Genomic DNA, 19,825 nt, shown 5'->3' with positions numbered 1-19,825 from the left:
GCTTAAACTGAATCCTAGATCCTGATTCAACTCATTTTTTTCTCCCAGCACAGCCATAGACGTGTCATATAAGGAATATAGGTTCTACTTTGGAGTTCAGTTGACATTTTATCACATTTACTACAGAGTCCTCACTGTTAACTTCTGGAGCAAAACAGACTCCTAGTTTCTCAAATGACAATATGACGGTGCTCTTATACGACCAGTAGGAGTCTGACAGGCCAAGAACAACCAAATAAGTCCAAAAGTATTCACCCATTGAGTTCTGTTGGATGGCATGCTCCAGCATCTGTGGTAACTCCCTGCTGAGCCTGTCAGGGGAGGAAGGATTGATGATTAACCCAAGAGCGATATGAAATCATCACATCATATCTGGATTTAGTGGAAGGCATCAGGGAGTGGTCAAGAAAGCAAAGGAACTAACCTAAGGGAAAAGATTTCCTTTTTTGGGGGACAGAGTGTGTTTGTCACAGTGCAGGAGATAGAAATGACAGTAGGTGCAGAGTGCACTGGCCAAATAACAAGGTGATGTGGGAAGAGACTGAATTATCTCTACAATGTTCAGTCACGACTCACAACACACAGAGTCATGTATCATTGGCGTTTACTCTTTCATTTAAATTGCATTGAGTTTTTCATGTAGTCGCCAAGTGCACAGAACTTTTGGGTCACTCTAGTATCCCTGAAATCTCGTGCCATCAAGGCCTCTTTGTCTCGATATTGTGGCGTGATATAATATTTTTGTCTACTTACATTTCCTGCAACGAAATACATGCGAACATGCTAATGCCAGACAGGCAGAAAGCAGATATGCATCTCACTCTATAAACCACAGAGGAGGGAACGAGTGAGTGCAGGAAATCACTGTGACTTGTTAGTTCACCCTGGTCAACCGACTGTGGGTTACTAAACTTGAGCAGCTAATAGGAAATGGGAAACAATATAAGTACCACAATGAAAACAGAAAACGTTATGAAAAAGGATAATTCGTGGTTGGCAGAATGGATGATACGGTTATATTCAGCACTTTCTGCTTTTCCCTGGATCTGAGGTCTGCAGATGTCATCATGAAATGAACAGCCCTCAATTATTCCGAATTACCTGCAGGCAATTGGCTCTTGTCCTTTCAGCTCCTCATGGTCTTTTTGGTTTTCTGCAAATAAATTAAGAGAAGGACAGTTACATTAAGCAAATCCCCCTTCACAAATGCTCAATCCTGTCTGCAATCCTAGCACAGGAACATAAGTAGATGTAGGGTAATTACAGGCTACTGTGAGAAAAATGTTTTAGGACACCTTAGGTAGGGCCTTGTGAGAAGCCACCTAGTTGGCTTTCTTGAGCCATTGGACAAATATCCCTGATGTGACTGGTCATCATCAAAGTATCCTCTGTCCTGAGTGTGCAAACAGTTAAACACATCCTTTTCCCCAGAGATCCTGGGGAACTACTAGCTGCTTCCTAGAGGGTTTTTCCATCTGAAATGCTGTTTGTTAACGATTTAGAAGAATTGCACATTGAGATTACACTGATGAGTAAAATCTACACACCATCAAATCAAAAGAAGCTTCAATGCTTTGAAGAAACAGTAGCCATTCATGTGGTATGGAAGTTCCAGGGGCCTGCTTGCTTCAGAGAAACATACAAAGTGTGACAGTGATGCTTATGTCTGGTTCTCAGATGACGTCTGAGATGAGATAAGAGAAGACAAATGAAAGGAGCTAGACTCTGGGTTGAGAGAAGTGAACCAGGGTAGTGATATCTCCAAAGATGTACATAAGGCTGCCAACAACCTTGGACACACATAGAAACTCAAGGGACACTGCTCAGGAATGAAAATCAGAGCATTGCGTATGAGATAAGAGATTCATTCAACACGAAGAGGTCTAAAAGTCACCTCTAATGCCTAAGTTGTAGAGAGATATGTTAGTCTGGCAGGACCAGCTTGGGTTCAGTGATTGCCTAGTGGGACAAACATGAAAGAGGTGTGGCCTTAGACTAGGAATTGAGCAAAGTTCACTGACTCATGGAATGTCTTATTTCCAACTCAATCCTAAGGCCTGGTTCAAATCAGTAGTGAAGTATAGGGTCTGCCTATGGGGATTACATCTCATAGTCTAGACAGGTTGTGGGGAACAAAGAATACAGAGGCTACCTGGGAGATGAGTTGGAGATTGACCCCTATTAGAATGAGAGCATTTACAGGCTACATCCAGAGCAGAGCTGACTTCCTGTTCATCCAATGCAAATTTGTCATCACTGCAACGCTGGTAGCATTCAGGCTCTTCTTGTAAAATTGAAGGAGTCAAAACACATTCATCCTCTGAGTCCTGCAGGACTTCCTTCTTTTCAACCTCCTGCAGCTCCATGCTGTGCCAGGTGGGATAGGGATGACAGAAGATTAAACTAAGAGGATCAGACACCATGGCATCCTAGCTGGCTTTGATGGGAGGCATAGGGAGTGGTCACAGAAAGCAAAGGTGGAGTTCCCTTAAAGTAACTATCCTCCTACGTGAGGAGGAGAGCGTGGCTGCCACGTGATGGGAGAGAGATGCAGCACAGTCACCATGTAACCACTGATGAGGGATGAGACTCAACCATCCCAGTATAGTACAGTCTTGACAGCAAGCACAAATGGAGAACCACAACTGGTGCCCCCACCACGTGCCTCATCATGTTGAATTTAACTTAGAGTGCAAGTGAACACAGCTCTGGAGGCATTGTAGACTCCCAGAGATGGTGTGCCTTCTAGGCCTCCTTCTCTTACTTGTCACATGACAAGTAAGTTTTTTTTGTCTTGGTACTTTTTTTGGCATTTCATTTTGCTAGTTACTTCTTTACTAATTCCTTGGCTAGTTAGCTTCCTACCAAGGACCTAAGACCACTGTGTAGGAGGTAGATATACATCTCATCCCGGTGTTCAGTTCCAGGAGAGAATAGGTATTTTCTGTGTATGCAGGAAATCCTAAGGCTGGTGAGTTCACCTTGGGTCATACTTACAAGTATCAGAGACAAGAGACACCCATGTTAATAGAGCCATTTCATTGCTGGTTGAGTGAATAAAATCAGTACAATCTACAGTTTTGCTCATCCTTGCCTCTGACATCTGTGACTCTCTTGACCTCACTTACTATTCTCTCTGAGTCCCTCTCCATATTTTAACCCACCCATTACCAGCTCCAGATTATTCATTGCTACCTGTGGGTGAGTGCCTCTTGTGCTTGTTCATCTTCCTCATCTTCATGATTTTCTGCAAATAAAGTCAGAAATGTCCAGTCAGCTATTTCCCACTTCACTCACTATAAACACAGTGGTTTCAATGGCCAAAGAGACATGAATATCTATGCATGAGTTGGTATTGTCCTGAAGTCCTAATGCATTGTCTTTAAAGAACTGCCCCAGCATGGATTTCTGACCCATCAGGCAGTGTGTCTCTGATCTGGTGGATCACCATCGTGGCATGCTCTGCCTGACACTTGGCAAAAGTTTAAACTGTCTTCTCTTCCTCGCATCACTGGATACATGTCCAGCTTTCCACTTGACTCCTCGACTGTGTCTTCCATTCTGTCACAAATTCTGTCAAAGGTGCAGACGCTATGTCCCTTCACAGCTCTCACATAGAACCTGCTCCTTTCTCTAAGGAGGGGAGAAACAGCCGTGTCCCACAACCCTCCAGCTGGGGACTTCATGGGCCCTCCAAGTTGGCTTCTGTGTGCTATCAAGGGAAATTCTCTCTATGGAACATTCTCCAGTCTAAACAACTTTCCCACCACCAAGTTCTACAACATCAAGTACCTTGTCCAACCCCACACGGTCAGGGACCTTCTTTTTTCTGAAGTGCATTCATCAGTATTACCACATTTGATGACCACAGCTACCATGAACAGATTATTGGATCCATTTTACAAGTGAGGAGATGGATATCGAAGAAGTAAAAATTAATCTCTCACCCACTGTTAGTAAGTTCAGCACTCAGGCTGGAGCCTGGGAATGTCCAGGCCCAGACCAGGGATCTTTTCACTCTAACAAGCTGCCTCATGTCACGTGCTCCTTTCTGTGCTCTAACACTATGAGGGTACTGCCTCCTGCCCTAAAGGTCACACTGCATCAGGAAGGGAGCAGACACTTGGAGCAGCATGACCTCCACCCTGTACATTTCTCCTCTCTGCTCCCACCCAGCCAGTCCTGTTCTTATCATGGCCCCAAGTGCAACATGCAAACCAGGACAGCTTGTCAAAACATTTTGAGGGGAGGTGTGGAGTCTCTTGTGAGCCAGGCACCTTGGAGAGCAGCTCAGTACAATCAGGGCCTCTGGCCACCCTACCTGGTCTGGGCATGTGGGCAAGGCGCTTGGCCAGCCTGCATCCCTCAGCCAGTTGTTCTCAGAAGCCTGGCCCCTGGTCGTCATCAGGGTCATCGTGGGTGAGGAAGTCATTGAGGTGTTGATGGAGCAGGGCCAACGCATCTCTCCCTTCCTGTAACGTGTGCCGTAAACGGGTCAGCTGCTGCTCCTGATCTTGAATTCAGATATTGTATTCCCTAAGGTGGGACAGAAGAGAACATTTGAGAGTCAAAAGGGATGAGCGATAGATTCTAAAGATTTTCAAGAAGATTTCTGTGAGAATTTCCTCCAAGGAGTCCTCAGAGAATTCTGGCACACGTGTGGTGACTTGTCTGTGGCAAAGAGAAAGAGGAAGGTAAAACACAGGCTTCCTCTGGATCAGAGAGTGCTCCTGTAAGATTCCTTGACATCCAATTCTTTGTTTTCTTCATCAACAAAACAAAGTGTCTTCCTAAACCTGCTTTAAAAACATGTCTCTTCAGTTCCTCACTTCAGCCGTGCCTGTTTCTGTGTTGAAATACACACAGTGCATTATGCAGTGAGTGGACACCAAGCCAGACAGAGAAATGTGGACAGCACAGGTGGTGTTTGCTGGAAAGAACACGAGAAAGACAGGGTCAAGGAGACAGCATTCTTTTGAAAGAAAAAATGACAAACTGTAGGGAGTCAGGAGGTGAGTGTGATTAAAGGTAAATGAGGTGATGATGGTGCAACATTGTGAATGTACACAATGCCACTGAATTCTTCACTTGAATTGGTGAATTTCATGTTATGTGAATTTCAGCTCAATAATTTATAGTTTTGAAAAAAAGAGTGAATGAGCCTCTGAATAATTGGGATCCACAATCTTCCCATTATTTTTCTCTAATAGCTTTATAAATATTTGTGCACACGTGCCTACCGTGTACACTTCTGCCTTCTCCTGGCCCAAAGTTGCTCCCTGCTCCACTTCAGAGATTCCTACACCTTCCCGCCTGCCTCCCCACACACAGCCCTCCCCTCACCTGAGCTTCTCAGCTAGCGCTGACTCCTCCACCAACTTCCCCTCCTCAAGATGCAGCTTGTCCCCCAGCACGGATTCAGTGATGTCTTTGCACTCGCCACACTCTGAGAAAAGACAGAGAGGCCTGCTCAGTGGAAAGCTGGCCATGCTGCTGTGGTCACCGCCTTCAAGGCAGCAGGCAGGGTCCATCCCGGGACAGACATAGCCCCAGCACCAGGCTCTACGCTGGGATTTCCACATCTTATTCCTCTGCCTTCCAACTACTACATGGCATTTGGTTACTCCCCATTTTAGAGCTGAGGAAAGAGAATGTCCAAGGCACAGAAACTAGTACTGATTAACTGGTGTTTGGCAAGGTCAGAATTCACATCCCCTGAGACTGACCCTGAGTCATGGGCCACTTGCAACCTTTCAGCCTCTTAAGGGAAACACTAAGCAGGTGCATGAAGTAGCGATTTCCTGTATGCTTGGGAAGGCTCCGCGGACTATACTGACTGTTGGTTGTCTTAGGCTTAGTATTTCAAGGACAAGTATGTCAAAAATAAAAGATTTTATGTTGATGCAATTCTGTAAAATATAATGCATTAGACCATAAATGCCCAAAGGAAATGGCACAGACACTAATAAAGTTTGTGTTAAATTAAAAGTAGAAGAAGGAAGAACTGATAAATATTGTTTACTCTGTGCCAGAAACTGTTTCATGAGCTTTCCAGATATAACTCATGTAGTTGATTGCAATGACTCAAAGTGTAGGTGCTACGACAGCACCATATTAACAGAGGAGGAAACTGAGGCACAGAAGGATACGGAGCTTGGATTTGAGTACAGGAAGCCTGGCCCAGAGTCCATGCTCTTCACCACTGCACCGTGGGACCAAGGTCTCAACACCAGGGTCTTAACTGACATCTTTCTTCTTCATCATCTTCAAAATTTGTTTCCTACAGTTATGTTATGATTATAAGGAAAGATGTAAATAAAGCTTTGTTCTTTCCCAGAAGCTCATCTCCTCACTTTCTTAAATAGCAGGCTTCGATTTTTACTTTTCTCTGTTACTCATTTTTAATTATCGCCCCCCCAATGGCTTATTGAAAAACAGTAGTAGGAAAATGACACAAATTCAGCCTCAGAGTTGTCAAGAGTACTTCTCATCCGTCTGTTGTGCATGTGCCCTGGTTCTCACAATTCATTTTGTGACTACAGCCCCCTCTTACTAAACAGACAATTGAGGTTATGATTGTGAGGCTCACTGGGGGAGGGAAGGGCCTGCCGCACACACTGGCTTGAGTTTTTCCTGGGGCTGGTGGTTTCACAGACTTACCCTCATTCTCGCTTTGGCCATGTGTCTCACAGCCCAGACTCCCAAGGTCACCTTGACCTGCTGGCTCTGAAGCCAGCATCCTGCATCTCCTCTGCTCAGAGAGAGACAGATGGAGTGGTACAGAATCTCTGATTTCCAAAGAAACACCCTCAACCTCACCACAGGTGTCCAATGGCTTCCTTGGACTTAGGAAAAAGAGCCTGTGCCCTGGAAGCAGGGCTTCTCTCACCAGGCTGTTTGTTCCCTGTCTTGATGGTGTCACTCATGAATACCACAGCTTCCGTGAGGAGCAGACTTATCTTTAAGCTCCTTTAAAGCAGGTCCTGTCACCTATTTTCCCCAGTGTGGACTATCACCCCATTTCCCCAGTGTAATTAGCACAGTATTTTGCCAGTGGGACCTCAGAGAAGCTGGAGCTGATGGAGTTCATTAGTCCCTGACATTTAGGCCAACAGTGATGCAGGATCTGATACAGTACAGAGAGGATACTGAGAGAAACAGTTTAGTCCTTTCCTGAGAGGAACAGAGTTGTGTGGCTCCACCAGAAATCAATATCTGGGACGTCAACTCTAATCCAACCCTACACATCACTGCAAACCTGGAAACATTGCTAACCTCTTTGTGCTTCAGTTTTTCCATCCCCAGACACCTGAGGGTAAAATACGCACTTCTGCCTTTCCTGGATTGTGGTCAGAATGAAATTTATTTTGACAAAAGGAATAGAAGATAAAGTCTGGAGAGTGTTCAGTTTCTTAGAGGGAAGACAGTGACCATTCATCCCTTTGGTGACCACGACCCTGAGGGCTTACTGTATTTCTGCAGCTGGTTGGCCAGGGAGAAGGCAGTAGCTTGGGATACAAGGAATTTCTCCCTGAGATCTTGGAAGTCCTGCTCACTTCTTGCTAGCTGGGAACGCAATTCCTGGTTGATATGCTGGATGATCATTTCTGCCCTCGGATCAGACAAAGGGCTAAGACACGCTGCCATGGTGACACGTGGCAAAAGAAGTAGAGCCAGGGACTGTGTAGAGAAATCCAAACACATAATGGGTTAAAAACAAGTGAAATAAAATAGGTTTAATCAGGCCTGAGGGGTGATGATACAGGAATTCTTAACTTACTGTTGGGAACAAGTTGATCAACGCTTGAGAGTCCGTAACCACCAAAACAAGGGTCAAGATGCCAGAGCTCAGAGCCGAAGGCACTGCTTGTAGCTCAGACACTGACAGGAGTGATGGAGAGAGGACCCAGCGTGCCAGTTAACAGTCTGGCATTGACATAACAGAATTGGACGGTGGGAGTTGTCATGGAATCTTAGGAGCCCCTGCCCTCCAGCTGCCTAGGCCGGGCTGATGCACAAGGCCACCTCGTCTCTTCTGAAGGTCACTACCCCTCAGCAGCCACTCTCAGTAGTTGTCCAACCTTGTGCTGATACCACTGACCCATCTCTTTCCAAAACATATCTAGGAATAATTCTCACTGTTCATTCTTGTGTGTGTATAAAAACATGAAGGCAGAAAGAGATTCCCAACAAGACTTAATTTCTTAAGAGCTGTTTTAATGTCACCCCGCCTTCTCTTTAAATTGAAACAGATCTTAAGGCTTTTCCACAAGTGAAAGATGTCAAACTTTTAGACTCTTATGATGCTCTTCTCTGGGTCTTCTCCAGTTGTTTATATCCATTAAAAAGTGTAGGACAAAAGCAGAGTGTAATACTAAGTGCATAAATAATTATTGTAAAAATTGTTTTCTGTCCTGACTCTCTTAATATGCTTCTTGTTGTATCCCTGTGTTATGTCAGCTTCTCATCCCTCACTGGGGCAGCATGTCCACTTTTCATTAAACATAAGTCAAGTGTGACATCCCTACCTCCTAAATTCCTCCTCTATCTGTGGGTTGCTTTTTGGTTGTTTTTTAAAATGTCACTAAACAGTACATTTCATACTTGTCAATTATGGATATCATTCTAGTCCACAAGAGCTCTTTCCAACTGTCAAAATTTTATATATATATTCTTGAATACACGTAGTGACCATCTATTTTCGGAAACTTATAAACCTGATGCTATCTTTTTATGTTCATTCAGTTCACCCACATATTGAACACAACAGGATCAAGGCAGTTTTTATGGAACGTTGCTTGATAGGTCTCTTGGAGTTGTCCTCAGGCCATTGATCTGCGGTTGTATTCCTCTAATGGAACATGGTACCTTCAAGCTCACGGGTCAGGGATGGTGGATGATCCACAGTGTATGTGTGCAGTGGGGTTCAGTGACATAGAAGCTGAGGTTGAGAAGAGAGGGTCAGGAAAGGAGGGGAAAGTGATGGCTTCACCCCCTCTCACGTTCTTGGCATCCATTCCCACCTGGGTCTTGTGAGCCTGAGACTTGGGAGCATTTAGTGCTGCTCCTTTTCTCTCTCTGTGACCTGGCTTTTCTTCTAGAGCCCTCCTTTGTTCTGCTAATCCATCTCTAGGTACGTCCAATAGCAGAAGTGGTGGCTGGGCTCTTCCAGAGGCTCCCCAGAAGTGGTGATGGGTGTCAGGATGTCCGTTACAGTCTGGAGTCAAGAGTGACCCACGTCTTAGGATGGGTAGCTGCTTTCCCACCTCATTGAAGTTGGCGTGATGGCAAATGACAGGAAGGGATAATGTCCCTTTAACTCGGGAGTCTTATGTCTCAGTGACTGTGATCTACTGGGCTGAACTCTCCTCAACTTGAATGGACTTGCTGACTTTCTGGTTTCCTGTTAAGTGGCTAGAATATTTATAAGATTTTCTTACTTGAACATCTCTGCTGAAGTTTGAATTAATAGTAATATGATTTATTTTTTAAGGTAAGAGGCTTGGAGAAGACTGGTCCAATCTATGAACAAAAAAGGGTAAATTTAACTTCCATTCACAGCAAGCTTGAATTTGAAATTAGGACTCTCTCTGTTTTCAAGGTGGGCTGCCGGGTGCCTCAGGCCCATGTCCCCAAGGGCTTGTGTCTCTGCTGTAAACTGGATGAGGTTAAAATGGGGTCAGATGGGCCAGGTCCCCTTCAATCTTAGAGTCTTCCAACAGTTTCTCCTCTGCCTAGAGACTGGATTGAAAACATCCTTGTTGCTCTGCTCTGTCCTATTTTTGTGTTTTGGGTAAAAGTTATACAGCTCAGTGTTTCCTACCCCCAAGATGATCATTATAAAAATCACCTGGGAGAGTTAATACATGTTCAATACAAATACAAGTTCATAGTCCTCATTTGTAGCGATTCTGATTCAGTGGGCTTAGGTGGGGCCTGGAATCTATTTGTTCAAGTTACTCAAATGTGAAGTTAGTTGTGGACCCACATAAATGATCAACCTTCCTCACAGTTTGGGGGATGATTATTTCATATATATTATTACTTCTAATCATCATGATAGACTTATGAGGAAAGCATTACCTTTCCCTGGTTTGCAGATGAAGAAACCGAGGCACAGACAGGGTCTGTAACTGGCCCCAGGTCCCCTTGCTGTAACCGCTGGAGCCGGGTGTCAGGTAGAGTCCCCTCCACCCCAAAGCCCCCTCCCACATTTTCCAATTCACTTTGCGTCAGGTCTTTCCAAGTAGGTGCTTCCTGCCTATACCTCATTTCTACCAAAAACTTCCCAAAGTTAATATTTTTATCTGATATATTTCTTCACAACAGGCTAACAGCATCCTATTCTGGCCACTGCTATTAATTTGAGACACATTGTGTAATGAAAATACAGCACATGGAAATGTGCAAAACAAATTGCTTTATTATTATTGTTATGATGATGATGATGGCATAATTCAGACACCATAATATTCACCATTTTGAGTATAATTCAGTGACCGTCAGTCTATTTACAAGGTTGTGAAACCATCACCACTAATTCCCAAATATTTTCTTTACTTCAAAAAAGAAACCCCAAAGTACCTGTTGGCTGTCACTCCCTGTTCTGCAGTATTTTCATGTCAAAAATATTGTCTTCCAATCCACGAATATGGATGTCTTTCTATTTATTTAGAGCTTCTTTAATTTTTTTTTAACAATGTTTCATAGTTTTCAGTATATACATCTTGTACCCCCTTGGCTAAATTTACACTTAAGTATTTTATTCTTTTTGATGCTATTATAAATTTTTCTGTATCATTTTATTTTTAAAAATATTTAGAAATATCTTGTAGTTAGGAGTTTTTATTGACTATATTTAAAAAGCAGTCTCCTTCAAAAGAAAATTTAAGCCATTCACATGTACTGTCATAACTGATGAATTTAATCTTGCTGATAATGTTTTCCTGTTTATTTATTTAACAATTCCAAGGGCTGGAACTCAGCACTGTACAAGACCGACTCCATTCTTGCTCTGCTGATGTTGTTTCCAGCAAGAGAGATGGAAAGCTCCCTTGCTCTTCTGTCTCTCACCCTGTTTGTTATTGGGCCCAAGTGGTTTTGCTCTTTTGATTGTCCTTCTGATTTTAAAGTTATATATTTTGATTTTAAACTAGTACAGAATTTTATTTTCTCCTTATTTTGTGAAGAGTATGTATTATCTACTTATTGCCTATGTATTACAAGTTAAGCTTAGTTTTTTTCTTTATTTCATCCTCAACTTCCTGGTTGTAGTGAAAAAATCTATTATTTTATATCTTTTATTGTTGTTCTTTTCATATTCCAAGAGGTCTCTTTCAACAATTAGTCCTGCCATTATATTTAGTCTCACATCCATATTAAAAACAGCATTTTTTCTGACTCTGTTTAACTAGATTTACACCTCATTACAATTTCTTTGATTTCTCTAAAAATTTTACTCATGGGTTTGTGGGAATGATTCTTTTTTCAGGAAGTATATCTAATTGGTATATATTTTGAGTTCTTGCTCATGTACCTTGCAGATAAATGATAGTTTGGCTGAGTACAGAAATTTTATGGCACAATATTTTCTCTCAAAACACTAATTTCTGCTATTTATTGTTTGGAAGAGATATTTGATGCCAATATGAATTTCTTCTCTTTGTTTTATCTCTGGATAGTTGTAGTATTTATTTTAATATCTGAATTTCATAAATTTCCTCCATGTAGCACCAGGGCCCCTTTTCATTAATCTTGCATTTGTTTTGTAAGCCTTTAAGATCCAAACAATCTAGTCTTTTTCTTTCTGATGTATGTTCCATTATGTGCCAATTAATGCTTCACCTCTTTCTGCTTTGTTTTATTTTTCTCATATGTAGATGTGTATGTGAGTGTGTGTATGTATGTGTGCATAATTTCCAGTTTTGTCCTCAGTTAATTCTGGAGAATTTAATCCTGTTTTCTCATGATCTCTTTGGGTTTTTTTCAGGATTCAATCTCCTGATTGTTGCTGCTTTTTAGAGTCCAATGTGTTTTATCCATAGGTAAATTTTCCTGATATCAGATCATGAAATCTTACAAATGCTTCTTATTGTTTCATAGATTCTGTGTTACAAACACGTGTGAGAGATTTCTAATATCCTGTTTCGAGTTTATTCCCTTGTTTATTGGAGTACATTGATTTATGGAGGAATATTTTCTCTGATTTCTCAGATTGGTCTCTTTCATTTTCTTTTTTTTTTTTTTTTTTTATATTTTTATTTTATTTTATTTTTGTGAGGAAGATCAGCCCTGAGCTAGCATCCATGCTAATCCTCCTCTTTTTGCTGAGGAAGACCAGCCCTGAGCTAACATCTATTGCCAATCCTCCTCCTTTTATTCCCCAAAGCCCCAGTAGATAGTTGTATGTCATAGTTGCACATCCTTCTAGTTGCTGTATGTGGGACGCGGCCTCAGCATGGCCGGAGAAGCGGTGCGACAGTGCGCGCCCGGGATCCGAACCCCGGCTGCCAGTAGCAGAGCGCGCACACTTAACCGCTAAGCCACGGGGCCGGCCCTCTTTCATTTTCAACTGCTGTATCCTCCCTTATATTTCATGATGTTTTGCTCATCACAGAGAGAGCTCTAGGCTTACTCACAATGGGAGGTGAGAAGGGATTGGTGAAGAGATTGTGTGAAAAGCTGTTAAAATCTCCCAGGATCAGACAAAATGAGAATGGGCAAAATTTGATTTCTCCTAGTTTAAACTTGCTGGACCTTAGGTACAATAGCTTGGGTAGAATACGATGGGGCCAATGACCAAGGGCAGTTTTTGCAGGAAGACTTGTTGTATATATATATAAACATCTTTATTTTCTCTGAATTATTGTGGCAACTGAAAAGTAGGACACATTCTTTAATGCTCCCTCTGAGTTAAGGCAAAGGCTTGTTCCAAGGGAAAGTCAAGAGCAAGAACTCCACTAACGTCCCCACTCTGTGCACTTTATACTTACATTTCCCAGAGCTGCTGTTGCATTTAAGATTTACCCTCCAAACCCTGCTTCAGGGTCCTCCAACTCAGCTCTAGGACTCGCTGATCTTGGTTAAGGATGTTTACATGCTTCAACCAGCATTTTTCCTTTGACTTATTTGGCAGGCTGGTCCTTTTCATCCAGTGAATATCTCACCAGGTTTCACATGTATCACCTCCAGCAGGAGCATGGTGCCCTCCCCTGTTCATAATACAGAAACAGATTGCTCCTTCTTTTTTACATTCCTTTGGTCGTATGCCTGTGTTCAACCAACATCTCTATCCAGAAGTCCTACTGCTTACTTCTGAAGTACAGGTAGCAGTAGTCCACTCTGCCTACCTAAGACAGGGTCAGAGACTGACATTACTGTTCTGGGACTCATATTCCAGAGATAGTGCTCCCAACTCACCCTTCATTGCAAGAAAGATTAACTGTTCATCCAAACTGGGTATCTGTGTTTATATGCACCATGCCATTGAAGGGTTCTGGAGGAGTTCCTCATGATTTTCCTACAGGAAAGAAGCAAAATTTGGGACAAGGTGTAGAGTTCAACTTGTTCTTAAGATTCGGACTGGAGTGTAGCATACAGAACAGCCTGTTATACTTCAGATTGTTTCACAGAATTGACCACTTTGAGGAAATTCACCATAGAACCTCAGAATCAAGCAGATACAGAGCACGGCTTTAAAAAAAAGAGTTCCATGCTCCTAGTAAAGGTCATTTATGGCTAAAGAATTGTTTTCCCATCTCACGGGCTGCTGAGCCTAGTGCTGGTGTCACTCAGGAGTCCAGCACAGGCATTGCGGGGCGGTTCATCTCCAGTGTCTTCCCCACTCCTGCAGTCATGAAGACTGCAAGCCACCAGAGGTGCAGGAGAACAAAACAAGTTACCCCAAACCACCCGACCCTTTGCATTACCAGTCATGTCCCTTGTCCACCCAAGTTTAACATGTAAGCAGTCAGTAACATCCCAGTTCCATGCAGAAATGTTGCCTAGGATCCCCCCACGCCCAGCAGTGCTGCTCATAATGAAGTTCAAGAACAGAATGAGATGAGAGTCCAGCTATGGAACAGGCGGCAGTGGGCAGAGGAGCAAGAACACAGACTTTGGAGTTAGACCTGGGATCTACACCAGTCGTTAGTCCTGTGACTCTGGAGAAGTTTCTGAACCACGTTAACGATCAGTTTCTTCGGCAAAAATGGGAATAATACCTGCCTCACAGGATTATTGTGAGAATTAAAGAGGACAACCTGGTGTTCAAAGTTTATTTCCTTCTCTTCCCTAGTCAGCACATACTGTTATTTCCAGGAGCCATGAAAAATATAAGCCTATATCTGGAGGCCTAAAGAATTGGTAGAGAACCTGAAAGATACAGACTCTACTGTGTGTCTCTTCTTTCTCTTGGGTATGGAATCAGAGGAAATACAGTCATGTTATCTTAGCTTCAAACAACCAAAAAGATGATGCAATTTGGAGATGGGAAACCAAATTTGAACAGTTTACAAATCTTATTTTCAGGAAATTTTGAAAACAAAACTCAATTCTGTGTTAGAGGATTATCTACTTAATCTTAGGACACCTGTTTTTTTGTGTCAAACCAGAGGTGAAATAAGATTGCCAGTGTTCTGACACTTCCATATGGCCGGGAAGGAGTCCATGGTCTTTCTGAATAGGGCACGTGGACGCGTTGCCCTGGCCAGCTGAAACTCACCTTTGTGGAGAGGCTGGAGCCTCACAGGCAGAGAGGGTGCTGCTTTCTTGATGAAGTCAGTAGTATCGGAAAACAGTTTGCATACTGTGAACTGTTTTACAAAGAAGTGCAAAACTAATTTAAATTTAACGCATGTTAATAATAGCTTTGCTTCTGCTTGTTCTTAGATGCCCTGGAACATTCAGCTGCTGTAGCAGCTCAGCTGAAATCAGACTTGCCATTTGCTCTGTCAAGGTGTAGGACCCCTAGGAGCAACACAGGCAGACCGATTTCTTGATTTCTTCGGGTGTTCAGAGTCTGTTTTTGTCTAGTACCATTTGAAATCTGTTACAACGTAGGAGGAAAAGCAACAGCCTCGAAGCCTCATGCCAAGTCTGCTCAGCAACCCCCTGTGGTTTCCTGGAAGATGGATGCGCAGAGAGTGGGGAAGGAAGATGACGGTTTTTCCTACTAACTTCTTTAACTGAGTTTATGATACTTTATTGGAGAGGTAAGCGATAATTTAACGGATTTTTTTAAAACAAATCACTATAATTTATCTGATGTCCTCCGTTGCATTTTGCTGAAATGTGGTGGTGCTGTAAGTTCTATAAATTAGTTGCTGTTATCTTTCTGTTAAGAGAGCCTGTTCATGTATGCTGACCTTAATAAAAGTTTTACTGTATTCTATTTATTGCGTCTTTGTTTTTCTTCTGTTACTTTCCATTCATAATTCTATGCTAATGAGAAGTGGGGTCCTGAAAAGTTAATTTGCTATGCAGATCTTACCTACTTCCTGAAGAATTTGAGGTAGGTTACAGAAGACAGACATTAAAAATGAAGCCCATTAAGACAAAAATGAAATTCTTTTATGAGCCAAGAAATAAAATCAGAGAACAGATTACAGAAGAGAGAAATGTTGAAGACCTGGGCCGAGGGATGCTCCTTCTTGAAAGGGAAAACTGACAACGTTCAAACGGGCCGCAGCCCTGGCCCCTCCGCAGTCGGTGTTCCTTTGAGAAATATTTGCTTAACTGAACATACTGTCATGTGGCCCTTAAAGGGAGCAGCCCGAGGATTTCAGTTGCGTTAAGAGATGCAGTTCTACTTTTGGCTGTTAGTTTCTATCAACCTTGAAGACAGGGTGAACCCGTTCTGTAAAGGTTCACAGAGATTAGCCAGACTGGACGTCACAGGGGATTGGACTTGGGGAATCTTCAGGGAGGGCGGCTGTGGCCCCTGACGGAGCTTTTAGCACAGGAGATGCGTGGCCAACCGTGAACTACCTGCAGTGCTTTGATTTCACTCCCGTGGTTCTCAATAAGCGGCGGCCACTCAACCACCTGGGAAGCTTTTCTAAGTCCGCATCCTGCCAGTCTTCCCCCAGATGCGGCCCTGCCCAGTGGGGTGGGGGTGGGGGGCGGGTGAAGCATCTGCTGGGAAAACTTCCCAGTGAGTGAGATGCGCCCCCTCTCTGTGGCCGCAGTGCTATTTCAGGCTGTTGACCGAAGAATCCATGTTCTCATCCCCAGGATGTGCTGGTGGGAATAGTTAAGACTCTAAATTGTTTTACTTCTCTGCTGAGGTAGGTCACAATAGGACCTATGAGTTGTAACGAACTGAACAATTATTAATTCATCTACCGTGACCCAAGCTCCAGCCCAGGTATTGCAAATACAACAAAAAAGACATGGATTCTGCCAGGTACAGCTGATTTCAGTCCCCAAATGAGTAAGTGCTAGAAGATCACGTTTAGCATTAAAGCACAAAAACAATGACTTTAAATATCTTTTCCATAAAAGTAGTTTCTGGTGCTCCCACTAAATGCTTCATTTTAAACAGTCCACGTGTCTAGGTCATGAGAAGAGAATGCAGCCCCCGAGGAACTGAGGTGCCCCTCACACAGGAATATTTGCTTTATTCATTGGAGGCTGACAGCCCTTTCCCTAAAATTGCCATTGTGAGGTTCTTCATAACAAATTGTAACCAGAATGTTTCTTCTGGAGACATCTTAGATCTGGTTTCGAGGCCGTGCTTTCAACCTAGACAGAAAATGCGTGGTCAGGCCTGGGTCCCGCCTGCCTAAGTTGGCCACATACTCAGCTGTAAATGTGTAGTGGAGAGGGAGTGTCAGACTGAGGGCACGCCTCACGCAAGTTGTACTAGCAAATAATTCCCATGTGTGGACATCAATGTCGATGAGTGCTTAATAAATAGGAGACAACTCAAATCTTTGACCAATTTAGGTGAAACACAACATGTTAGGTCTCGAACTTGGTAATTCTTCAGGTAAGATGTTGGCCCAGGCCTGCATTTTGAGAAGATGGCGTATAGTTTCAGGGGGTTCCTCGCAGACCAGTGTGTTCCTATTTGGAAGAAGCTTTAGAGTTTTCGTTGACACAAGAAAAGTCATATTTTGGGTTTATTCTAATGCACTAGTGTTCCACCCTACCCTCCGATTAGATTCACTCAAGGAGCCTCTGAATTAGTGATTCTTAGGAATCCCAGCCCTACAAGTTCTGGTTTAACTGTTCCAGGAACGGGGCCTGGACATTACTTGGTGGTTTTAAAGTTTCCCCAGGTGATTCTAATGTGCAGCCAGGGTTGACAGCCACTCCTCTATGGACTGGTTTCTAGGAGGCGTTACTACTCCAGGTGTGGTCTGAGGACCCCTAGCATTGGTGTATTAGTTTCCTGTGGCTGCTGTAACAAATTACAACAGACTTGGCATCTGTCTTAGTCTCTTCGGGTGCTGTACCAAATACTGCAGACTAGTCAGCTTACAAACAACGGACATTTATTTCTCTCAGTTCTGGAGGCTGGAAGTCCAAGGTCAAGGGGCTGGCAGACTCGCTGTCTGGTGAGAGCCAGCTTTCTGGTTCACAGACGTGCCTTCTAGCTGTAACTTCATTCGGCACAAGGAGGTGAGGGACTTTCGTGGGTCTATTTTATAAGGACACTGATCCCATTCATGAAGGCTCTGTGCTCCAGACCTAATCAATTCCCTGTGGCCCCACCCCCTGTCATCCTGGGGGATAGGATTGCAACACAGGAATTTGAGGGGACACAACCATTCACACCATAACAGTGTCTCAAAACAACACACACTTAATCTCATAGTCCTGGAGGTCAGAAGTCCAAACTCAGTTCCACTGGGCTGAAATCAAGGTATTGGGCTCCCCCCAGAGGTCACTAGGAGAGAATCAGTTTCCTTGCCTTTTCCAGCTTCCAGAGCTGCGTTCTTTGGCTTGCGGCCCCTTCCTCCCTCCTCAAAGCCAGCAGCGTAGCATTTTGCTTTAGCGGTCACATTGCCTTCTGCTGTGGTCACATCTCCCTCTGCCTTCCTCCTATAAGGATACTTGTGATTACATTAGGACCCCACCTGGATAATCCAGGGTACTCTCCCAATCTAAGATCTCACCTGCAAAAGAGCTTCTGCCATATAAGGTAACATTCACAGGTTCCAGGCATCAGGACTCAGATATCTGGAGGCCACGATACAGCCTACCACAAACAGCAGTATGTGGAACTAGAAATGCAGACCCTCGGGCCCCACCTGAGACCTGCTGAATCAGAATCTGCATTTTAACAAGATCAGCAAGTGTTTCACCTGCATACTAAAATTTGAGAAGCATGGTTCTATTGGATCCGACCCAGGGAATTCTCAATAATTGACTCCCACGTCAAGTACAAACTGAAGGAGTATTTTCTCTAGGAGCCTTTTCAGGTGGCGGTGGGTGATCAGATGACTGATCCTTTTCCTGAACACTATAAATAAGTGCTCATTTAAACAACAGTAGTCTCCAGAATTTGCAATGAAGCCACAAGCCCTAAGCACCAGGAGGCCAGACCTCTTGTTGGTTGCTGATGGTTCAGCACAAGACTTGCCACTGAGACAGGTTGAATTAATAAACTACGATTTTCTTTGTAAATATAAGCCTTATCTTGTGTCCTTATAAGTTTATATGTAGAATTGGACTATGGGGCTTGAGAATCACCAATACAGAGGTTCTCAACCTTACGTGCACATTAGAATCACTTGAGAAACTTTAAAGACACCTTGAACCCAGGCCACATCCCAGATCAGTTGCATGAGAAACCTCTGGGAGGTGGGACCCAGGCAGCAGTAAAGCTCCCCGGGTGATTCCAATTGCAGCTGTGGTTCACAAGGCCTGATCTCAGAGGTTTAGTAATCTGATTTAATAAAATCTGCAAAGAGAGCAAGAATTTTTTTTTTTGTATAAACAAAAATGAATTTTATTGTTAGTGTGGAAATTAAATTTTATGCTTTATTGTCGGGACTTGTGTTTTTAATTACTTACCCATACCCCCACATTAAAGTGATGTGGAAGATATGTTTTCTGCCAGACACATGCATATAGATACTTAAATGTGGTTAACTCAAGGTTAGGTAATAACAGAGGCTATGAGCGCTGGGCAGAAATCAGGAAAAGCTTCACCGAATGGGCAGTATTTGAGCTGAGCCTTGGAAGACGCCCAGGATCTGGACAGGGGCACAGGTGCTTAAGGCAACAGCGAACCAGGAATACAGCCGAGAGCACAGGGCAGATGGTCTGGCTTGACTGGGAGCAGGTTATCTGAAGAAGGGGAGCAGAAAGAGAAGGCTGGGGAAGAACAGTTGGGATTGCATTGTAGAAAGCCGTCAAGCATCACGCTAGGAAACTTGGACTTCCTGCTGCAGGTGATGTGGTGTCACTGAACCTCTGAGTAGGAGAGGCACCTGCGGGGCTGGGAGTGGAGAAGCCCGGACATGCTTACGGCTCTGAGATGTGAGGGCAGGAGTAACGATTGTGGGAGTGGAAAGGTTAGAGAAGATTGGTCCCAATTAGAAGAATGCTCTGACTTTAGATAAAACACACTGGACATAAACGCATCATCACAAATGAAACTTCTCCAAACCTACATTTTATTTTACACCAGATTTGCAGATCCAATTTTCAAAAAATGAACAATAAAGACCACATACAGGGACTTCTCATTTCACTTGAAATACATTCTTGCAGTTTTAAGAAACTTTTAAATTCAAATATGCTTCTTTCCCTGTCATTTAAACACGTTTCTGAAGAAAATTAGTTTCTCTACATAGTTAAGTAATTGACAAAC

General features: G+C 43.3%; 1 protein-coding gene across 1 annotated transcript; it reads right to left on the bottom strand.

Moving 5' to 3' along the window:
• Window positions 1-5,339: 5,339 nt before the first annotated feature.
• On the bottom strand, window positions 5,340-7,647 carry LOC147917795 (putative NBPF family member NBPF5). The gene is made up of 2 exons (XM_087418585.1): window positions 7,470-7,647; window positions 5,340-5,446 (listed from the first exon to the last, which is right to left on the bottom strand). The coding sequence occupies exons 1-2, from the start codon at window positions 7,645-7,647 to the stop codon at window positions 5,340-5,342; spliced, it is 285 nt and encodes a 94-aa protein (XP_087274711.1).
• Window positions 7,648-19,825: the final 12,178 nt, after the last annotated feature.

Source organism: Ceratotherium simum, chromosome 2 (genome assembly GCF_057802395.1).
Source record: "Ceratotherium simum simum isolate JZ-2026a chromosome 2, ASM5780239v1, whole genome shotgun sequence".
Classification (NCBI taxonomy): Eukaryota; Metazoa; Chordata; class Mammalia; order Perissodactyla; family Rhinocerotidae; genus Ceratotherium; species Ceratotherium simum.
The sequence above is the reverse complement of the archived record's forward strand: the minus strand, read 5'-3'. Positions and strand labels throughout refer to the sequence as shown.